General features: G+C 53.4%; 1 protein-coding gene across 7 annotated transcripts in view; it reads left to right on the top strand.

Moving 5' to 3' along the window:
• KMT2D (lysine methyltransferase 2D) overlaps positions 1-16,914 on the top strand; it is a 1,389,531-nt gene that overhangs the window by 887,131 nt on the left and 485,486 nt on the right. For all 7 annotated transcript variants that reach the window (XM_085600422.1, XM_085600421.1, XM_085600420.1 and 4 more), the window contains 2 exons: positions 11,347-11,523; positions 11,785-11,921. In XM_085600422.1, the coding sequence (XP_085456548.1) occupies positions 11,347-11,523; positions 11,785-11,921 (314 nt within the window). The remainder of the gene's footprint in view (positions 1-11,346; positions 11,524-11,784; positions 11,922-16,914) is intronic.

Genomic DNA, 16,914 nt, shown 5'->3' with positions numbered 1-16,914 from the left:
CAAATAAGGACAGGGGATGTGCCAGCCTGCCAACCCCACCCCTCAGGTGGGGGAGGCGAGGTGAAGCACGTCTCCGGGCACTCGCCATCTTGAAGCTAGGAGACCCTGCCCAATCAGAACAAGGCTACTGCCCCCCTCCCACAAGAGAGTGGCAGGATAGGGGGTGTACCCACCCCAGGGCAGTAACCCATTGGTTCCTGCCCTTTACAAACTTGTAACGCCTCTGAATCTAGTATTTAGGGGCACCCTGAACCTTCCTTCCTTAGATTCCAGATTCCGAAAAACAAAGAAGAGCAAGAAGAAAGCAGACCTACCGTGCAGCTGCTAAGAGGAAGACACCAACGGCTTTGTCCCCAGCCCTACCGGCCTGTCGACCCTCGAACCTACTCCTGCTACATCCCGGCACCTCTTGTGGCCAGCAACCTCACAAACCCCGGAGGACCTAGCTACCTTTTGGCTCTAAGCACCTGGGACTCCCATGAGCAGAGGCTCTGCTCAAAACCAGCTTCTAACCCCTGGCATCAGCCCGGAACTGCGAACCCTGCACACCCTGCACCCGCCAAGCCTGACCTGTGCCGGAGTGAACAAAGACCCCGAGGAAGTCCCCCCGGCGACTGTGACCCCGAATCCGGCACCCAAGGATTCACCTCGACGCTCCTGATGACACCTGCAGCCTTAGAACAGCTTCTAACCCCTGGCATCAGCCCGGAACTGCGAACCCTGCACACCCTGCACCCGCCAAGCCTGACCTGTGCCGGAGTGAACAAAGACCCCGAGGAAGTCCCCCCGGCGACTGTGACCCCGAATCCGGCACCCAAGGATTCACCTCGACGCTCCTGATGACACCTGCAGCCTTAGAACCAGGTACCCCCCCCCCCCCCCAAATCCCCCCCCGCCAACCGCGATCAACAGACGGTAAGATTTCCTGACACCAAAAGGCACCCCTGCACCCGGTGCCCTGCGGCCCCCTGTACCCAAATCCTGGGTACCTACCTATCCTCCAACTACCCAACTTACCTCTCGAAGTGGTGGTGGCACCCGAAGAATCTTCGTCCCGAGCTTGCATCCTTTGTTCGTCCCTGAGCTTTCCCATTGAAATCCATTGAGCGCCCTTGCACCCAGCCGCCCAAGTGACCCTGGCAGTGCAACTTCTACTCCTACCTACTTCCCTATTTGCCCTGAGCAAGTGACCAGGAGCCCAGCTCCCACAGCCGTGTGGCCTGCTAGTCAGCAGCCACCAACCAAGGCCCCCCTGCCTCCCATAGGATAACATTGGGCCTAATTCACTCTGAACCTGGCCCCCCCAGTGCCGCTGAGGGTGTAACAACTGTACCAACCTGACCCTGGCAGACCCCTGAGTCTGTGCCCAGAACCTTAACTCTGCCAGTCGAGTACTTACCCAAAAGCCGATAACTCACTTTTCTTCCATAGGGTAACATTGACAAGTTTCTTCTGAAATTTCTTCTAAGTGTGGGGTTTCTTAAATTTAAAATATTCACCTAAAATCAACCGAGTAACGAAAACGCTCACCTGCTATTAGGTGAGATCCCAGTGCTGGATCTTGGTGCTCAGCACTGACCCTGAAAAGTACTCCCAACCGTCCTTAACATTAAGCCAATTTTCAACCATAGGAAATCATTGACTGTTTTTCTGTGAAATTTCTTCCAAGTGTCGATTTTTGCAAACTACAAATATTCTTTTAAAATCGTACCAACTCTGAAAACGTAATTGCTTACCTGTTTTAGATTGAGGTCCCAGTACTGAGCCTAGGAGCCCAGTACTGGATTACAAAAGTAACGAGAACATACCATACCTGTAACTTGAATTTTCTCCCATAGGGAATCATTGAGTTCGAGGCATGTGGGCTGCTGAATTCATATCTGTGCATAAATCGCCGCCTAGTGTTGGGTCCGGATGATTGCACATTGTTGTCCTGGAAGAGTCTTCGAAGTATCACGAGATAGGTGGCTCCTCCCCTGGACTACAGTGCGCATGGGCATCCTCTCCATCCTTAGATTGTTTTTTTCCGCCATTGGGTTCGGATGTGACTATCTTAGCTCAACTTAGGAATACTCAGTTTTAGGCCAAAAGGCCTTTAGTTTTCGTCGGTACAGTTACCGTTCGGTGTCGACTACTAGCTTTAGTGCTCCGCACCCTCTTCCAACTTTCAGACCGGATTGGTCCCAACTTCGAAGCTCGATCGACGATGGAATCGAGGACTCCATTCAAGAGGTGTCAGTTATGCCACGCGAAGTACCCTCATATCGACGTCCACCCGGTCTGTAATAAATGTCTCTCGCCGGATCACGACGAATCGAAATGCATGGCCTGTGCACGGTTCCGATCTAAGAAGACTCTGCGGAATCGACGGGCAGCGAGGCTGGAGGCGCAGCAAGCAGCGCCTGCTCCCACCAACATATTCAGCACCGAGGACGAGGACGCCGAGAGCAATGAAGAAGTAGTCTCTAGCCCCGCTTCAGAACATGATTCCCGATTGGACGACGACGATGAAGTGATCTTTCGACGTGAAGAAACTGTCGATGAGGTAGGAGACTTCGGCGAGGCCTACGGGGCCGAAGAAGACAGCTCTCCCGAGGAGCTAGGCCAATCCGTCGAAACTGAGGCCGAAACTGTACGTCGTCATCAGGCTCCGGTCGAGGGATCGCCTTCGGGCCTTACCCAAGATCAAATACATGGTTCCTCGGCCCCACCTTCCTGTCCGGCCTCGAACACTCTGCAAGAGCCACTATTACCGAAGACGACCGGGTTATTAACCCAAAACCATCCATCGCTCCAGTCCCTTCAAAAACGAAAGTGAAACTGGTGGTGGTCGGATCGAAGGCGTCGAAACCATCCACTGCTCCGACGCCGAAAAAAGTCGTCGGCTCCGACCGTGTACAAAGAGACTTCGGCGCCGAGCTCACCGCAGCGGATGCGGTTGACACCCAGAAAAAGCACGCCCTCGGGCACCGCAAGGCACCGAGACCTTCGGCGCCGACATCGAAGGCCGTATCCTCCGCAGTCAAAATGGCCGCCCCGGCTACGTCAACGCCTAGCGCACTGGCGCCGACTAAGTCCTCGACTACGTCGACTGTCGATACATCCCTTCAGACCAGTGACCCCCTTCCGACAAAAAAGTCAGGGCTGGCCTCGACGTCTACTACTAAGGTGCCCATCAAACCACCATCTTCGTTCACTGTGCAGCAGGTCTCCGCATCTTTGCAACGCATCCGTGACCGGCCAACCCTCCACTCTATCTCGGGTCCCGACACAACCAAACCCTGTAAAGTGCACTCGGAGCCCACCAACATTACGTTTGGGCTGCCACCGGCATCGGCACCGAAACTATTTCAAATTCGGACACGTGTCCTCCACACACAGTCCACCACCTCTGGCCTTGCAGAACAAAACTCTTCGGGGCCACAATTTATCGACGCCGACACTGGCAGGTTAATGCTCCACAAGCGCAAAATAACGCCAGTTAGGGAAGAGGAGCCCTACAAAATTCCTCTTAAACGCAAACTGCCAGCGGAGCAGGAACCAGTGCTCCAAGAACACTTCCAACCCTTCCATCCAGATCCGCAGTCCTTTTCTCCTACCCCTTCCGAATCGGACGCAATACAGGACTATGGCGGGGAGGATACCATCTACCCTGGGGACGTAGATCCTGACGAGCACCTACAAGACCCGGATCAGGCATGGGATGACCCCACAGACCAAAGTGTCGCACCACATACTCAAGATGCGCAACTCTATAACGTAAAAACGTCTCCTACAGAGGACACAGCTGCATTTAATGCCCTCATCGAACGGGCTGCTGCTCATCTTCAGAAAGAACTGTCAAAACTCTGCCCATGTTAAAAGGGGTTCTCAAACCTGCCAAAGACATTTTCAAGGACACCACAAGAGCCCGGGTGTTAAATCCCAGGATTGAAAAAAAATACAAGCCTGCACCCGGTGACCCTAAATACATTAGGGGTCAGTTGCCATTAGACTCCATGGTGGTTGCCAATGCTCGCAAGAGAGCCCACTCACAAACGACTGGTGATGCTCCTCCCCCAGACAAGGAGTCAAAAGTACTAGAAACATCAGGCAAACGCATTGCAGCGCAAGCAGCGAACATCCTGCGCATTGCCAATACACAGGCACTCCTGGCACGTTATGACAGGTCACATTACGACACGCTGGAGTCACTGCTCCAACATCTACCAGATGAGTATAAAGAGTCAGCGGAGCTACTCATTAGAGAAGGACAACTCCTCACTAATGCATCCATAAAATGCGCCCTTGACGCAGCTGACACAGCGGCTAGGGCAATAAACGCAAGCGTCATGCTACGACGCCATGCCTGGTTACGCATCTCAGGCTTCAAACCCGAGATCCAAAACAATATTCTGAACTTACCAGTTAACACAGAATTCTTATTTGGCCCAGACGTTGACACTACCCTAGAAAAAATAAAGAAAGACACTGACACTGCGAAATCAATGGGGGCTCTGCAAACGCAGCAATTTCGTAGTGGCTCCTTTCGTCGCACCGGAAATAGGGGAACAACAAGGGGTCAGGGGTCACAACAGCAGTATGCTAAAAGTGGTGCACAAAGCACCTATGACAAAAACAACAGGGGTGGATATCGTGGATCCAGCACCAAGGGCAGGGGACGTGGCTATGGCAACACCAGGTCCTCTCCAAAGAACAAACAGTGACGCCCTCTCCTTACCCCCCGACCACATAACACCTGTCGGGGGACGACTCCAGCTGGTCCTGCCCGCGTGGAAGAACATCACCACGGACAGGTGGGTCAGGGACATCATCCAGCATGGGTACTGTCTAGAACTAACTTCCACTCCACCCAACATACCACCAAAGCACCGTCCTATGTCAGCCGAACACTTATTCCGAGTCCACAGTCCCCAGAGGTTTGGGAGAGGCTAAAGTTAGATATAACCTTACTTTCTAAAGTGGTAGCTTGGTCGAGCAGTAAGGCAGCATCAGAGGACAGTGTAAAGCATTTGTTGCACACACTCAGTCAGCAAATGGTCTCACACACTCAATAACTGAACTCTAGGCCAATGGTTTATATATAAAAAATATATGCTTGTTTTATTTTAGAACCAACACTTGGCATTAAAATATACTTTCTCAGAATGAGATGCTTTATATAAATACTTTTGCAATATACAATTGACTTTTGTAAACAGTTACAAGTGGTTGCAATAGGCACACTATTTTAACTCAACAATGCATTGAGCTCAATGGAAATTTCAAGTTATTTGTAACAGAATACTTTTAGGATTACTTTTGGAATTCCAGGACTGGATCCTAGATTCTGTCCTGGGTCAGTACTTAGAATCAAGTGATGAAAGTCGACTTAATTACTGTGGTGATTTTTAAACAATATTTAGCTATTTTAAAAGTTGACAGAAAATATTTCAAAGAAAATAGTCAAAGATTCCCTATGGAAGAAAATTCAAGTTGCAGATACAGTATGTTCTCGTTACTTTTGTAATCCAGTACTGGGGACCTAGACTCAGTACTGGGACCTTTATCCAAAACAGGTAAGTAATTAAGTTTTCAGATATTATACGATTTTTAAAGAATATTTAAAGATTGCAGAAATTGACACTTAGAAGAAATTTCACAGAAAAACAGTCAATGATTTCCTATGGGAGAAAATTGGGTTACTGGTAAGTACAGTTGTAAGTATGTTTCAGAGTCAGTGCTGGGCACCAAGATCCAGCATTGGAAGCTCACCTAAGAGCAGGTGAGTATTTTCGTTTTCGTTACTCGGCTGATTTTTGGTGAATATTTTAAGATTTGAAAAGCCCACGCTTAGAAGAAATTTCAGGAAAAAGCCAGTCAATGTTACCCTATGAAGAAAATAGAGTTATCGGTTTGAAGGTAAGTACTCGACTGGCAGAGTTGAGGTTCTGGGCATAGACTCAGGGGTCCCCCAGGGTCAGGTAGGTACAGTTGGTTCACCCTCAGCGACTCTAGGGCGGCCGGATGCAGCAAGAGTTAGGCCCAATGTTATCCTATGAGGGATGGGAGGGCCTTGGTTGGTGGCTGCTGACTAGCAAGCGTCGCGGCTGTGGGAGCTGGGCTCCTGGTCACTTACTCGGGGCAAGTGGGGAAGTAGGTAGGTGTAGAGGTTGCACTGCCAGGGCCACTCAGGCGGCTGGATGAAGGGTGCTTTTGAGCCTTCGGGCGCTCAATTGATTTCAATGGGATATTTCCGGTTTAGAAAAAGACTGCAAGCTCGGGGACGAGGATTCTTCAGGTGCCACCACCACTTCGAGAGGTAAGTTGGAGGATAGGTAGGTACCCCGGGATTGGGCACAGGGGGCCGCGGGGCGCCGCGTGCAGGGGTGCCTTTTGGTGTCAGGAAATCTTACCCTCTGTTGATCGCGGTAGGGGGGGCACCTTGTTCTGAGGCTGCAGGCTTCTTCAGGAGTGTCGAGGGAGGTCCTTGGGTGCCGGACTCTGGGTCACAGTCGCCGTGGGGTCGTCCTCGTGGTCTTAGTTCACTCGGGCACTGGCCAGGCTTGACTGATGCAGCGTGTGCTGGGTTCGCGGTTCCGGGCTGCTGCCAGGGATTAAAATAAGGTTTTGAGTAGAGCCTCTACTCATGGGAGTCCCAGGGGCTTAGAGCCAAAAGGTAGCCAGGTCCTCCAGGGTTTGTGAGGTTGCTGGCCACAAGAGATGCCGGGTTGGAGCAGTAGCAGGTTCGAGGGTCGACTGGCCGGTAGGGCTGGGGCCAAAGCAGTTGGTGTCTTTCTCCTCTTAGCAGCTGCAGGGCAGGTCTTCTTACTTCTTGCTCTTCTTTGTATTCCGGAATCTGGGGAAGTAAGGCTCAGGGTGCCCCTAAATACTAGATTTAGGGGCGTTACAGGTAGGTGAAGGGCAGGGACCAATGGGTCCCTGTCCTGGGGTGGGTACACCCTCTATCCTGTCTCTCTCCTGTGGGAGGGGGGCAGTAGCCTAGTCCTGATAGGGTAGGGCTTCCCATCTTCAAGATGGCGAGAGCCCGGAGATGTGCTTCACCTCGCCTCCCCCACCTGAGGGGTGGGGTTGGCAGGCTGGCACATCCCCTGTCCTTATTTAGGGTTTCCGTCCAAGCTTCCCGCCAGAGTGGGGGGTTGCAGTGGCCTGGGGAAGCTCACAGAGGCGGCATGCCTTTGAAGCTTCCCCCTGCCCATCCTGGGGGAGAAGATTTAGCACCTCGCCAGGATGTGCATTGCTGCAGGCCCAGGAGAGCAGGGGCTCTCCCACCCAGAGGTCTAGCAACATGTCTGCTGTGTGGCAGCCTAGGCAGCCTCAGAGCAGATGTGAATTGTAGGTTAGGTTTAAGGGGGCATCTCTAAGATGCCCTCTGGGGTGCTTGGTACATTAAATCCCACACTGGCATCAGTGTGGGTTTAATGTGCTGAGAAGTTTGATACCAAACTTCTCAGACTTCAGTGTTGCCATTATGGTGCTGTGGAGTTGTTTGACGAGCTCTCGGCACCATGTACTCTTAAATGGCAGCACTGCGCTTACAGTGCTCAGTAATGGACCTGGGTACTGTAAGGGCACAGGGCTCCTGCGCCTGTGCCCACACCATTGGCATAAGGCACCCAGCTAAAGGGTTGCTGATGTATGCCATGTCGACTTTGTTTTGTCTTGCACCCAGACACCCAGCCTGCAAAGGCAGTGTGTGTAAGGGTACAGGGCCTCTAAAGGTGGCACAATGAGGGCTGCAGCCCTTAGCGGCCTTCCCTGGTCACAAGGCCCTGGGTACCTAGGGTACCATTTACCAGGGGCTGACATGTGGCCAGGGTTTGCCAATTTTGGTTTTGTGTGTTTTAGGGAAGGAACATAGGCCCTGGGCACCTGATTGGCAGGAGTCCAGGGCGCACTCAGTCAAAGTACATTCAGCAATTCAGCAAAAAGTGGGGGCATACCATGCAAGAAAGATGGCACTTTCTCACAGTTGCGGACATGGATTCCGCCGAGGCAGTACAGGGGCACAACGTGCCGGTCCGTCCACATCTACCCCAGCAGCATCCACCTCAAAGCCCTCCTAGTCTGTGCTTTCAGGCCCATTCCACGCCAGTGGAAGGCAGAGTTCACCATCACCTGCTCCACTGACGTTCCATCACGTCGGACAGGTGGGTGCTGCAAATCGTCCGAAGGGGCTAGTCCCTCCCCTTCGAGGCGACCCCTCCAGCCATGCCACCGCAGTACCACCGCATTTCTGGGGATCACTTGAATCTTCTGCAGGAGGAAGTTACGTCCCTCTTGGTCAAAGGGGCAATCGAGCGTGTTCCTGGTCCAGAAGTAGGTCATGGTTGTTATAAGCTCCTCTTCATGGAGCGGTTCTGGACTTGGCGCAGTTCCGGGCCTATCCTCCGGAACAGCGGGTCCGGGATATTCAGGCTCTGATTCCCATCTTCCGGCCTCTATCCCGGGTTTTGGTCAGGTTGGTGCTGCGGCTTCTGGGTCTGATGGCCTCCTGCATCCTGTTGGTACATCACGCCAGATGGCGAATGCGGGATCTGCAGTGGGACCTGAAGTTTCAGTGGGCCCAGCATCGGGGCAACCTGTCCGACCAGATCTTGATCTCGGAGGGCACTGCGTGACCGTTGCAGTGGTGGCTCACGGACCACGATTGGGTCAGTGGCAGATCCCTCTCCCTGCCCCAACTGGAGCACGTAGTGGTGACGGATGCGTCCCTCCTGGGATGGGGGGGGGCCACATGGGAGAGGCGGAGATCAGAGGCCTCTGGTTGCCGGCGGAGTCCCGGCTCCATATCAACCTTCTGGAGCTGAGGGCGATCCGAGTTGCACTGAAAGCATTCCTTCCCTCTGTCCGGGGAAGTGTGGTGCAGGTGTTCACGGACAACACCACCGCCATGTGGTACTGCAACAAACAGGGCGGGGTGGGGTCGTGGACCCTTTGTCAGGAGGCTCTGCGCCTCTGGGCATGGCTGGAACATCAGGGCATCACCCTGGTGGTTCAACATCTGGCGGGCTCTCAACGCCAGAGTAGACTAACTCAGCCGCCGGTGCATGATGGATCACGAATGGCGGCTGAACTCGGACGTGGCGCAAGACATCTTTCGGCAGTGGGGAGAGCCTTGGTTAGATCTATTCGCCATCGAAGAGAACGCGCAATGTCAGCAGTTCTGCGCGTTGGAGTTTCCAATGCGGCACTCGCTCGGGGCCGCCTTTCGTCGCGAGTGGAGTTGCGATCTATTGTATGCCTTTCCGCCTATACCACTTCTGCCCAGAGTGCTGAAGTAGATCAGGCGCGACCGAGCCAAAATCATCTTGGTGGCTCCGGATTGGGCAAGAAGGTACTGGTATCCCGAGCTACTCAGTCTGTCGAACGATTCCCCCGATACGACTGCCTCTTCCTCCACACGAACCTGTCCAGTCTCCACCTCCATGTGTGGAGATTGAGCGGCGACAGTTGATGCCATTTGACTTGCCTCCTGAAGTCTGTGATGTGATTCTGGCAGCCAGGCGTCTCTCCACAAAATCGCTATACGCCTGCAGGTGGAACAAATTTGTGGCATGGTGCACAGCAAAGGCTGTGGATCCCCTTTCCGCCCCTCTTTCTGAGGTTCTCCTCTTTCTTCTTTCCATGGCCCAGCAGGGCTCTGCCCTGTGCACTCTTAAAGCTTATCTTTCAGCTATCTCTGCTTTCTTACAGCTTCCTGATCAGCCTTCTCTTTTCAAATCCCCTGTTGTTTCTCGCTTCTTTAAGGGCATTACTCACATGTTTCCTTCGTGTCCCTTTCGTAATGCCTCAGTGGGATTTGAATCTGGTATTGACGTATCTGATGTTTGCTCCCTTTGAGCCACTTCATAATTGTCCCCTTCGTCTGTTGACGCTTAAGACTGCTTTCCTGGTGGCCATCACCTCTGCTAGAAGGGTGAGTGAGCTCCAGGCTCTCTTCTAAGCCTCCTTTCCTTTCTGTCCATCCGGACAAAGTTGTTCTCAGAACTTGTCCTTCCTTTCTTCCTAAGGTGGTGACTGCCTTTCACATCGGGCAGTCTGTTACGCTGCCCAACTTCTTTCTGCCTCTGCATCCCTCGAAAGAGGAGGAGAGGCTCCACCGTCTGGACCCAAAACGGGCGCTGTCCTTCTATCTGGACCGCACCAAGCAGTTCCGGGTGGATGACCAACTCTTTGTCAGCTACGTGGGTGCTAAGAAGGGGCGGGCGGTACACAAACGAACCATCTGTCGGTGGGTCGTTTTGTGTATCAAGGCTTGTTACTCCTTACCTAAAAAAGAACCTGCTGTAGGGCTGAGGGCCCATTCCACTCGGGCCACAGCGGCGACCACTGCCCTGGGCAAGACATTTGCCAGGCAGCAACGTGGGCCTCGCTGCACACGTTCGCCAAACATTTATTGCCTGGACAGCCAAGTCCGGAGAGAAGGCTTCTTTGGCCGTTCTGTTCTCCAGGACTTTCTGGTGTGATCTTGGTTCGCAGACCTACCACCGGGGTTGGTATTGCTGGGGTATCTAGTCTAAGGTGAGGAATCGAACTAACGTGTTCTTTCAGATTAACAAGCTACTTAACTTCGGTAACAATATATCTGTAAGAAACATTAGTTAGATTCCTCACCGACCCACCCATCCTCCCCGTTCTGCGAACCGATATCTAGGGTCGAGGTCATCCCTTTTAGGGCCCTAGAATTTTTTGGCACCAGTGTTGGTCCTGGCGCGGAAAGCTATGTACAAGAACTGACGTCAGTGCGCGAGGGCGGCGTCCAAGTACTCCGATGTCTTCCCGACGATCACGCCGACGACGACGGGCGCGAAGCCGCAGACGACACCTTGCGACGTGCAAGGGTATTGCCGACACATCTTTCCGGATCCAGCCTGACGCCTGGGGATATTCTAAGGTGAGGAATCTAACTAACTAATGTTTCTCACAGATATATCGTTAATGAAGGTAAGTAATTTGTTCTTTGCAACATTTTGAATAGCAGCTAAGACACCACTGGTGCTTCAGGGCTAATATGAGAAACTAATTCCTTTAAGCAAGAGTTACCAGTCATGACCTGAAATGTAGTTGCTGGCGGCAGTCATTTGAATCACTCTCCTTAGGTGCTGATATCTCCTGTAGCTAGCGCCCCACTAGGTTTTATTGATCATTTTGTTTGTCAATTTAAAGTACGCTGACTGCCTAAATTATGTGAGACTGCAATAGCAACTCAGCACGGACAATGTTCATGTAAAGTCACTAACGACATTCAAGTGTGTTACGGATTTGCCCCTGCTTGTGCTTTTAAGCATACTTAAACATCTTTATTTTACCTCTCCACTCTCCCTCACTTTTCATCACTTACAGCGTCAGAGACTTCGAGAGCTTCTCATCCGTCAACAGATTCAAAGAAATACTCTTCGTCAAGAGAAGGAAGCTGCTGCAGCTGCTGCAAATTCCTCCCAGTCTGCATGGAGTGTAGACAACACCAATCAGACCTTTGACCAGATAGGCCGAGGTGTATCGCCTTATCTAGTGGCGCAGGTTTGTGTTTCATTGGCCACAGTGTAATGATTAGATCGGTTAGAACATCGCTGCACCACCTTTTGTTTTACTTCTCTATCGTTGAAGTAATGCATGTGTAGGGTTTTGTGCAAGTGGGTTTGGTAAGGGATGAGGTGCTCTCTTTCCCTCAGAATCAGTTTTTAGAATGTTATGATCATTTTGCATAAATTATGGAGCATGATTCAGGGCAATTTCTCAACTGACATTACTCATTACAAATATTTTTTTGTTTCACTTTAGGACAAAGCTGGGCCTGTGACTCCCACCCCCACTACTGGCAAGGGTCCTTCCTTGTCCCAAACTGGATTTGCACATGATGACAGAATGTCCAGGCCACCTCCTTCAGCGACCCCATCGAGTGTGGACGCTGTCAGCAGGTGCACATTTGCTCTCTGTATGTAGTTTTGTGGGAAGTTAGTCCATTGTAGAAGCAAAGGCATTGTGTTTTGCAATGCAATCCTGATGAGGGCGAAGGGGGTTAAGAATACTAAGACAAATGCTTGAATGTATTTTTAAGAACTAGCTAATTAACCACTCAACAAAAGATTTGGTAGCCAAGAACAGAATAAGAAAGGCAACAACTGTCCAGTTTTCATGCTTGTCTCCAGCTCCCCATATGTGGTTATGCTACTGTAAGAAATTGAATTATGCAGTGAGGTTGTAAGACTTCACCAGGTAATGTCATAATCTCCATCATTCCAGTTAGGTTTCTTTAACAAATCCTTTACCTTAGTCCTGGGTAGTTATGGTAGAGAGAAGTCAAGCTTAGTCAAAGTAGCAAGTGTAAAGCATTTAAAAGTATCAGAACAAAAGGTAAGTAAGAAACATGATACAAAAGTCCAATTTATAAAAATAGAATGTATTTTTACATTAAACTAGATGCCAAAACAGCTAAAATAAATTTCAAAGAAATTGGAGTTATGATTTTTAAAAGATAAGTAAATACTTTTAAGTTACAATAAATCTTTGTAATTGCTGTTGCGGTTCCTGAGCTAACGGCTAGCACAACTACCAGTCCTGGAATTCACACCATTTCCCTTCCGCATTTCTTTGTTCCCTGTTACTGGGAGCACTATACACTTCTAGCAGGGGCGGCAGCATTGTGTGTTTGGTGACAATTGCTGCAGATAGACCGGAAAGACTAACTTTCTATTAAACGTTATCTTAAATCGGAGCTGAGCAATGCGTTAGGTTTAATATAGCGATTAAATAGATACTTTAGAGTAATATCTTAGGTGGTCCCAAATGGAAAGTAGCACTTTTTGCTGTGAAACTCAGTTAGCCAATGGGACCCCCGACCTTGCTGCAGTGAAAACAGCAAGTTTGAGGCATGTGAGCTGTAGATCACATGCTTTGCATAGCCTGCCATCTAGTGTTGGGTCCGGATGTTTGCACTTTATTTTTTCTTTTCTTCGAAGAAGTCTTTCCCAGTCACGAGGTAGGTTACTCCTCCTGATAGTGCGCTTGGACATCTGAAAGAAACACGTTAGTTAGATTCCTCACCTTAGAATATCCCCAGGCGTCAGACTGGATCCGGAAGATTTTTCGTCAGCAATACCCCTTGCGCGTCGCTAGGCGTCGTCTGCGGCTCCGCGTCCGTCGTCGGCGTCGTGCGCCGGAATGACGTCGTCGGAGTACTTAGACGCCGCCCTCGCGCGCTGACGTCAGTTCTTCTTTTTTCCGCGCCAGTAAGCGCAGATCCGGGAGAGCTACCCCTTTAGTCAATTTTTGACTAACTTTTTGATCCTTTTTGATCCTGTCTATCGACACCGGTGCCGGTAGGATGCCTGGGTTTAAAGCCTGTACGGACTGTAGCCGATTGATGTCGGTTACGGACCATCACCGCCGGTGCCTGTACTGTTTGGGCCTCGACCACGACGCGGAGTCGTGCTCGCACTGTAAGGCCCTGACCTCGAAGGCTAGACGGGAGCGGTCCCGTAAGCTTCTCGAGATTCGCCACTCGGCTCCGCGCGCCTCTCGATCCCGGTCCAGGAGGAGGTCCAAGGATCGGTCGCGCAGCCGACGTCACCATCGGTCGTCGGGATCCAAGTCTTCGGGTAAGTCGAAGCATTCCAAGAAGTCCAAGAGGCGACATCGCTCTTCGGACTCCCCTCGCCGGTCGCGCGACTCGGTCGAGGGTCAGGGTGGTTCCACCCCCGCTGCTCCGGCGGAGCCGCAGGCGCCGCGTCCGTCCCCATACCCTCCGGTCCCTGGGACTAACGCGACGCCGGCGGAAGTCAGTGCCTTCCTCTCGGCCATGAGGAACCTGGCTCCGCCGTCGGCGCCCGCTGGTGCGCCTTCGGGCCCCGCGGACCCGACTGGGCTGCCTTGCAAGCCGGCGGCTCCGGCCCCGGCGCCGCAAGCGCCCGAGGGACCCGTTCTCGAGTCCCCGTCGACGCCGGTTGACCTTGTCACTCCTCCACCGGCGTCGACTCCGGTTCCACCGCCGACGTCGACTCCGCTCGACGCCGTGCCCCAGTTTAGTCCCGGTCCGGGCCCGGCGCCGGTCCGGCGTCGATGGACGCCGAGATCGACACCGCTAGAGACACATTTTGTCTAGCGCCCGGCTCCGTTACTTTCTCCTCTACACCAGGAGTCGGATGATGGGGACTACTGGGAGGGATCCGAGGATCCTATGGCCGCTCAGGCCCAACTGTCCCAGGACTGGGCAGATGAACTGGGGGAGGCCAGTGGTCTGGATACCTCGCCAGACACTGGATTCATCTCCTCCGACTGTGGCTTCGGAGGAGGGTGCTGCTTTCTCCGTGGTGCTGCGCAAGGCGGCCGCAGCCCTTGGGCTCGAGCTACCTGCCGTGGCTGTGAGGACGAACGTCCTCACTGAGGTGCTTCAGTCTGCAGCAAGCTCCACTGAGCCTCTGCTGCCATTCAATGAGGCCCTCACTGACGTTCTACAGGGCACCTGGTCCAAGCCCTCCACAGTTCCTCCTGTGGACAGGAACGTTGCCAGGCGCCACCGCCCTGCTCCGGGCGACCCCAGTTTTCTGTCCCAACACCCTACCCCTGAGAGCCTGGTTATCCAGGCCTCCACCTCCCAATCCTCTTTCCCGACCGCCCCGCCGGACCGGGATTCCAAGAGACTGGAGCAGTTTGGCAAGAAACTGTTCTCTTCCCTTAGTTTGGGCCTGCGGTCTTTGAACACCGCTTGTCTCTTGGACCGTTATTCCCACTCTCTGTGGGATGCGGTGGAGGACGCGCTGCCCCTGTGTCCGGAGGAGGTCCAGACACCACTTACCCAGGCTCTGGCCGATGGGAGGGATGCCGCGCGACATGCTATACGTTGTGGGCTTGACACCACGGACTCGCTGGGTAGGGCCATTTCTACCTCAGTGGCGCTTCGACGTCACGCCTGGCTGCGGTCCAAGTCGTTTTCCGGCGATGTCCAGAGCACTCTCATGGGCATGCCGTTTGATGGCTCTCGCCTGTTTGGCGAGAAGGCGGACAGTGCGCTGAACCGCTTTAAGGACTCCCGGGCTACGGCCAAGTCCTTGGGCCTCTCGGCTCCGCGGTCGCAATCTTCCGCTTTTCGCCCCTTTCGTGGCCAAGGAAGGGGTGCCTCCTCACGTGTGCCTAGCCACCAGCCGCAGAACCAGCCTGCGCGCGGTCGCGGACGTGGTTTCCGCCGAGGCGGATCTGGAGGACGACGAGGTCAGCCCACTTCCACCCCGGCAGCATCCGCCTCAAAGCCTTCCTAGTCCGAGCTTTCAGGCCCATTTCACGCCAGTGGGCGGCAGAGTTCGCCATCACCTGCTCCACTGGCGGTCCATCACATCGGACAGGTGGGTGCTGCAAATCGTCCGAAGGGGCTACTCCCTCCCCTTCGAGACGACCCCTCCAGCCATGCCACCGCAGCACCACCGTATCTCGGGGGATCATTTGCATCTTCTCCACGAGGAGGTTTCCGCCCTCTTGGCCAAGGGGGCCGTCGAGCGCGTTCCGAGCCCAGAAGTAGGTCGTTGTTGTTATTCCCACTACTTTCTGGTTCCCAAGAAGGGCAAAGGGGGCCTACGCCCTATCTTGGACCTTCGGAACGTCAATGCCTTCCTCCGGAAGGAAAGGTTCAAGATGTTGACTTTGGCTCAGGTTCTAGCTGCCCTAGACCCCGGAGACTGGATGGTAGCGTTGGACTTGCAGGACGCTTATTTCCACATCCCCGTCCTGCCGGCCCACCGGCGTTACCTGCGGTTCACGGTGGGCCAAGAGCACTTTCAGTTTACCGTGCTCCCCTTCGGCCTTACCAGTGCCCCTCGGGTGTTCACGAAAGTGATGGCGGTGGTCGCAGCTCATCTGCGCAGATCAGGGGTTCCAGTCTTCCCCTATCTCGACGACTGGTTGTTGAAGGCGGGCTCGCCCCAGCCAGTTGTCTCCCACCTCCAGACTACGGCGGATCTCCTGCATTTGCTGAGGTTTTCCATCAACGTGCCGAAGTCACACCTGAGTCCCTCTCAGAAGCTCCTCTTCATCGGAGCGGTTCTCGATTCGGCGCAGTTCCGGGTCTATCCACCGGAACAGCGGGTCCGGGATATACAGGCCCTGATTCCCATCTTTCGGCCTCTATCCTGGGTTTCGGTCAGGCTAGTGTTGCGGCTTCTGGGGCTGATGGCCTCCTGCATCCTACTAGTGCATCACGCCAGGCGGCGCATGCGGGCTCTGCAGTGGGACCTGAAGTTTCAGTGGGCCCAGCATCACGGCAACCTGTCCGACCATGTCTTGATCTCGGAGGGCACTGCACAGCAGTTGCAGTGGTGGCTCACGGACCGTGATTGGGTCATGGGCAGGAGCCTCTCCCTTCCCCAACCGGAGCATGTCGTAGTGACGGATGCGTCCCTCCTGGGATGGGGTGGCCATATGGGAGAGGCGGAGATCAGAGGTCTCTGGTCTCCGGCGGAGTCTCGTCTCCACATCAACCTGTTGGAGTTGAGGGCGATCCGACTTGCACTGAAAGCCTTCCTTCCCTCTGTCAGGGGCAGTGTCGTGCAGGTGTTCACGGACAACACCACCGCCATGTGGTATTGCAACAAACAGGGCGGGGTGGGGTCGTGGACCCTTTGTCAGGAGGCTCTGCGCCTCTGGACGTGGCTGGAACACCAGGGCGTCACCCTAGTGGTTCAACATCTGGCGGGCTCTCTGAACGCCAGAGCGGACGAACTCAGCCGCCGGTGCATGATGGATCACGAATGGCGTCTGAACTCCGAAGTGGCGCAAGGTCTCTTTCAGCAGTGGGGAGAGCCTTGGTTAGATCTATTCGCCACCGAAGAGAACGCGCAATGTCAGCAGTTCTGCGCGTTGGAATTTCCAAGGCGGCACTCGCTCGGCGACGCTTTTCGTCACGAGTGGAGTTGCGGTCTGTTG

Source organism: Triturus cristatus, chromosome 4_2 (assembly GCF_964204655.1).
Source record: "Triturus cristatus chromosome 4_2, aTriCri1.1, whole genome shotgun sequence".
Lineage (NCBI taxonomy): Eukaryota > Metazoa > Chordata > Amphibia > Caudata > Salamandridae > Triturus > Triturus cristatus.
Note: the sequence above shows the minus strand (reverse complement) of the source record. Positions and strands in the feature narration are given on the sequence as shown.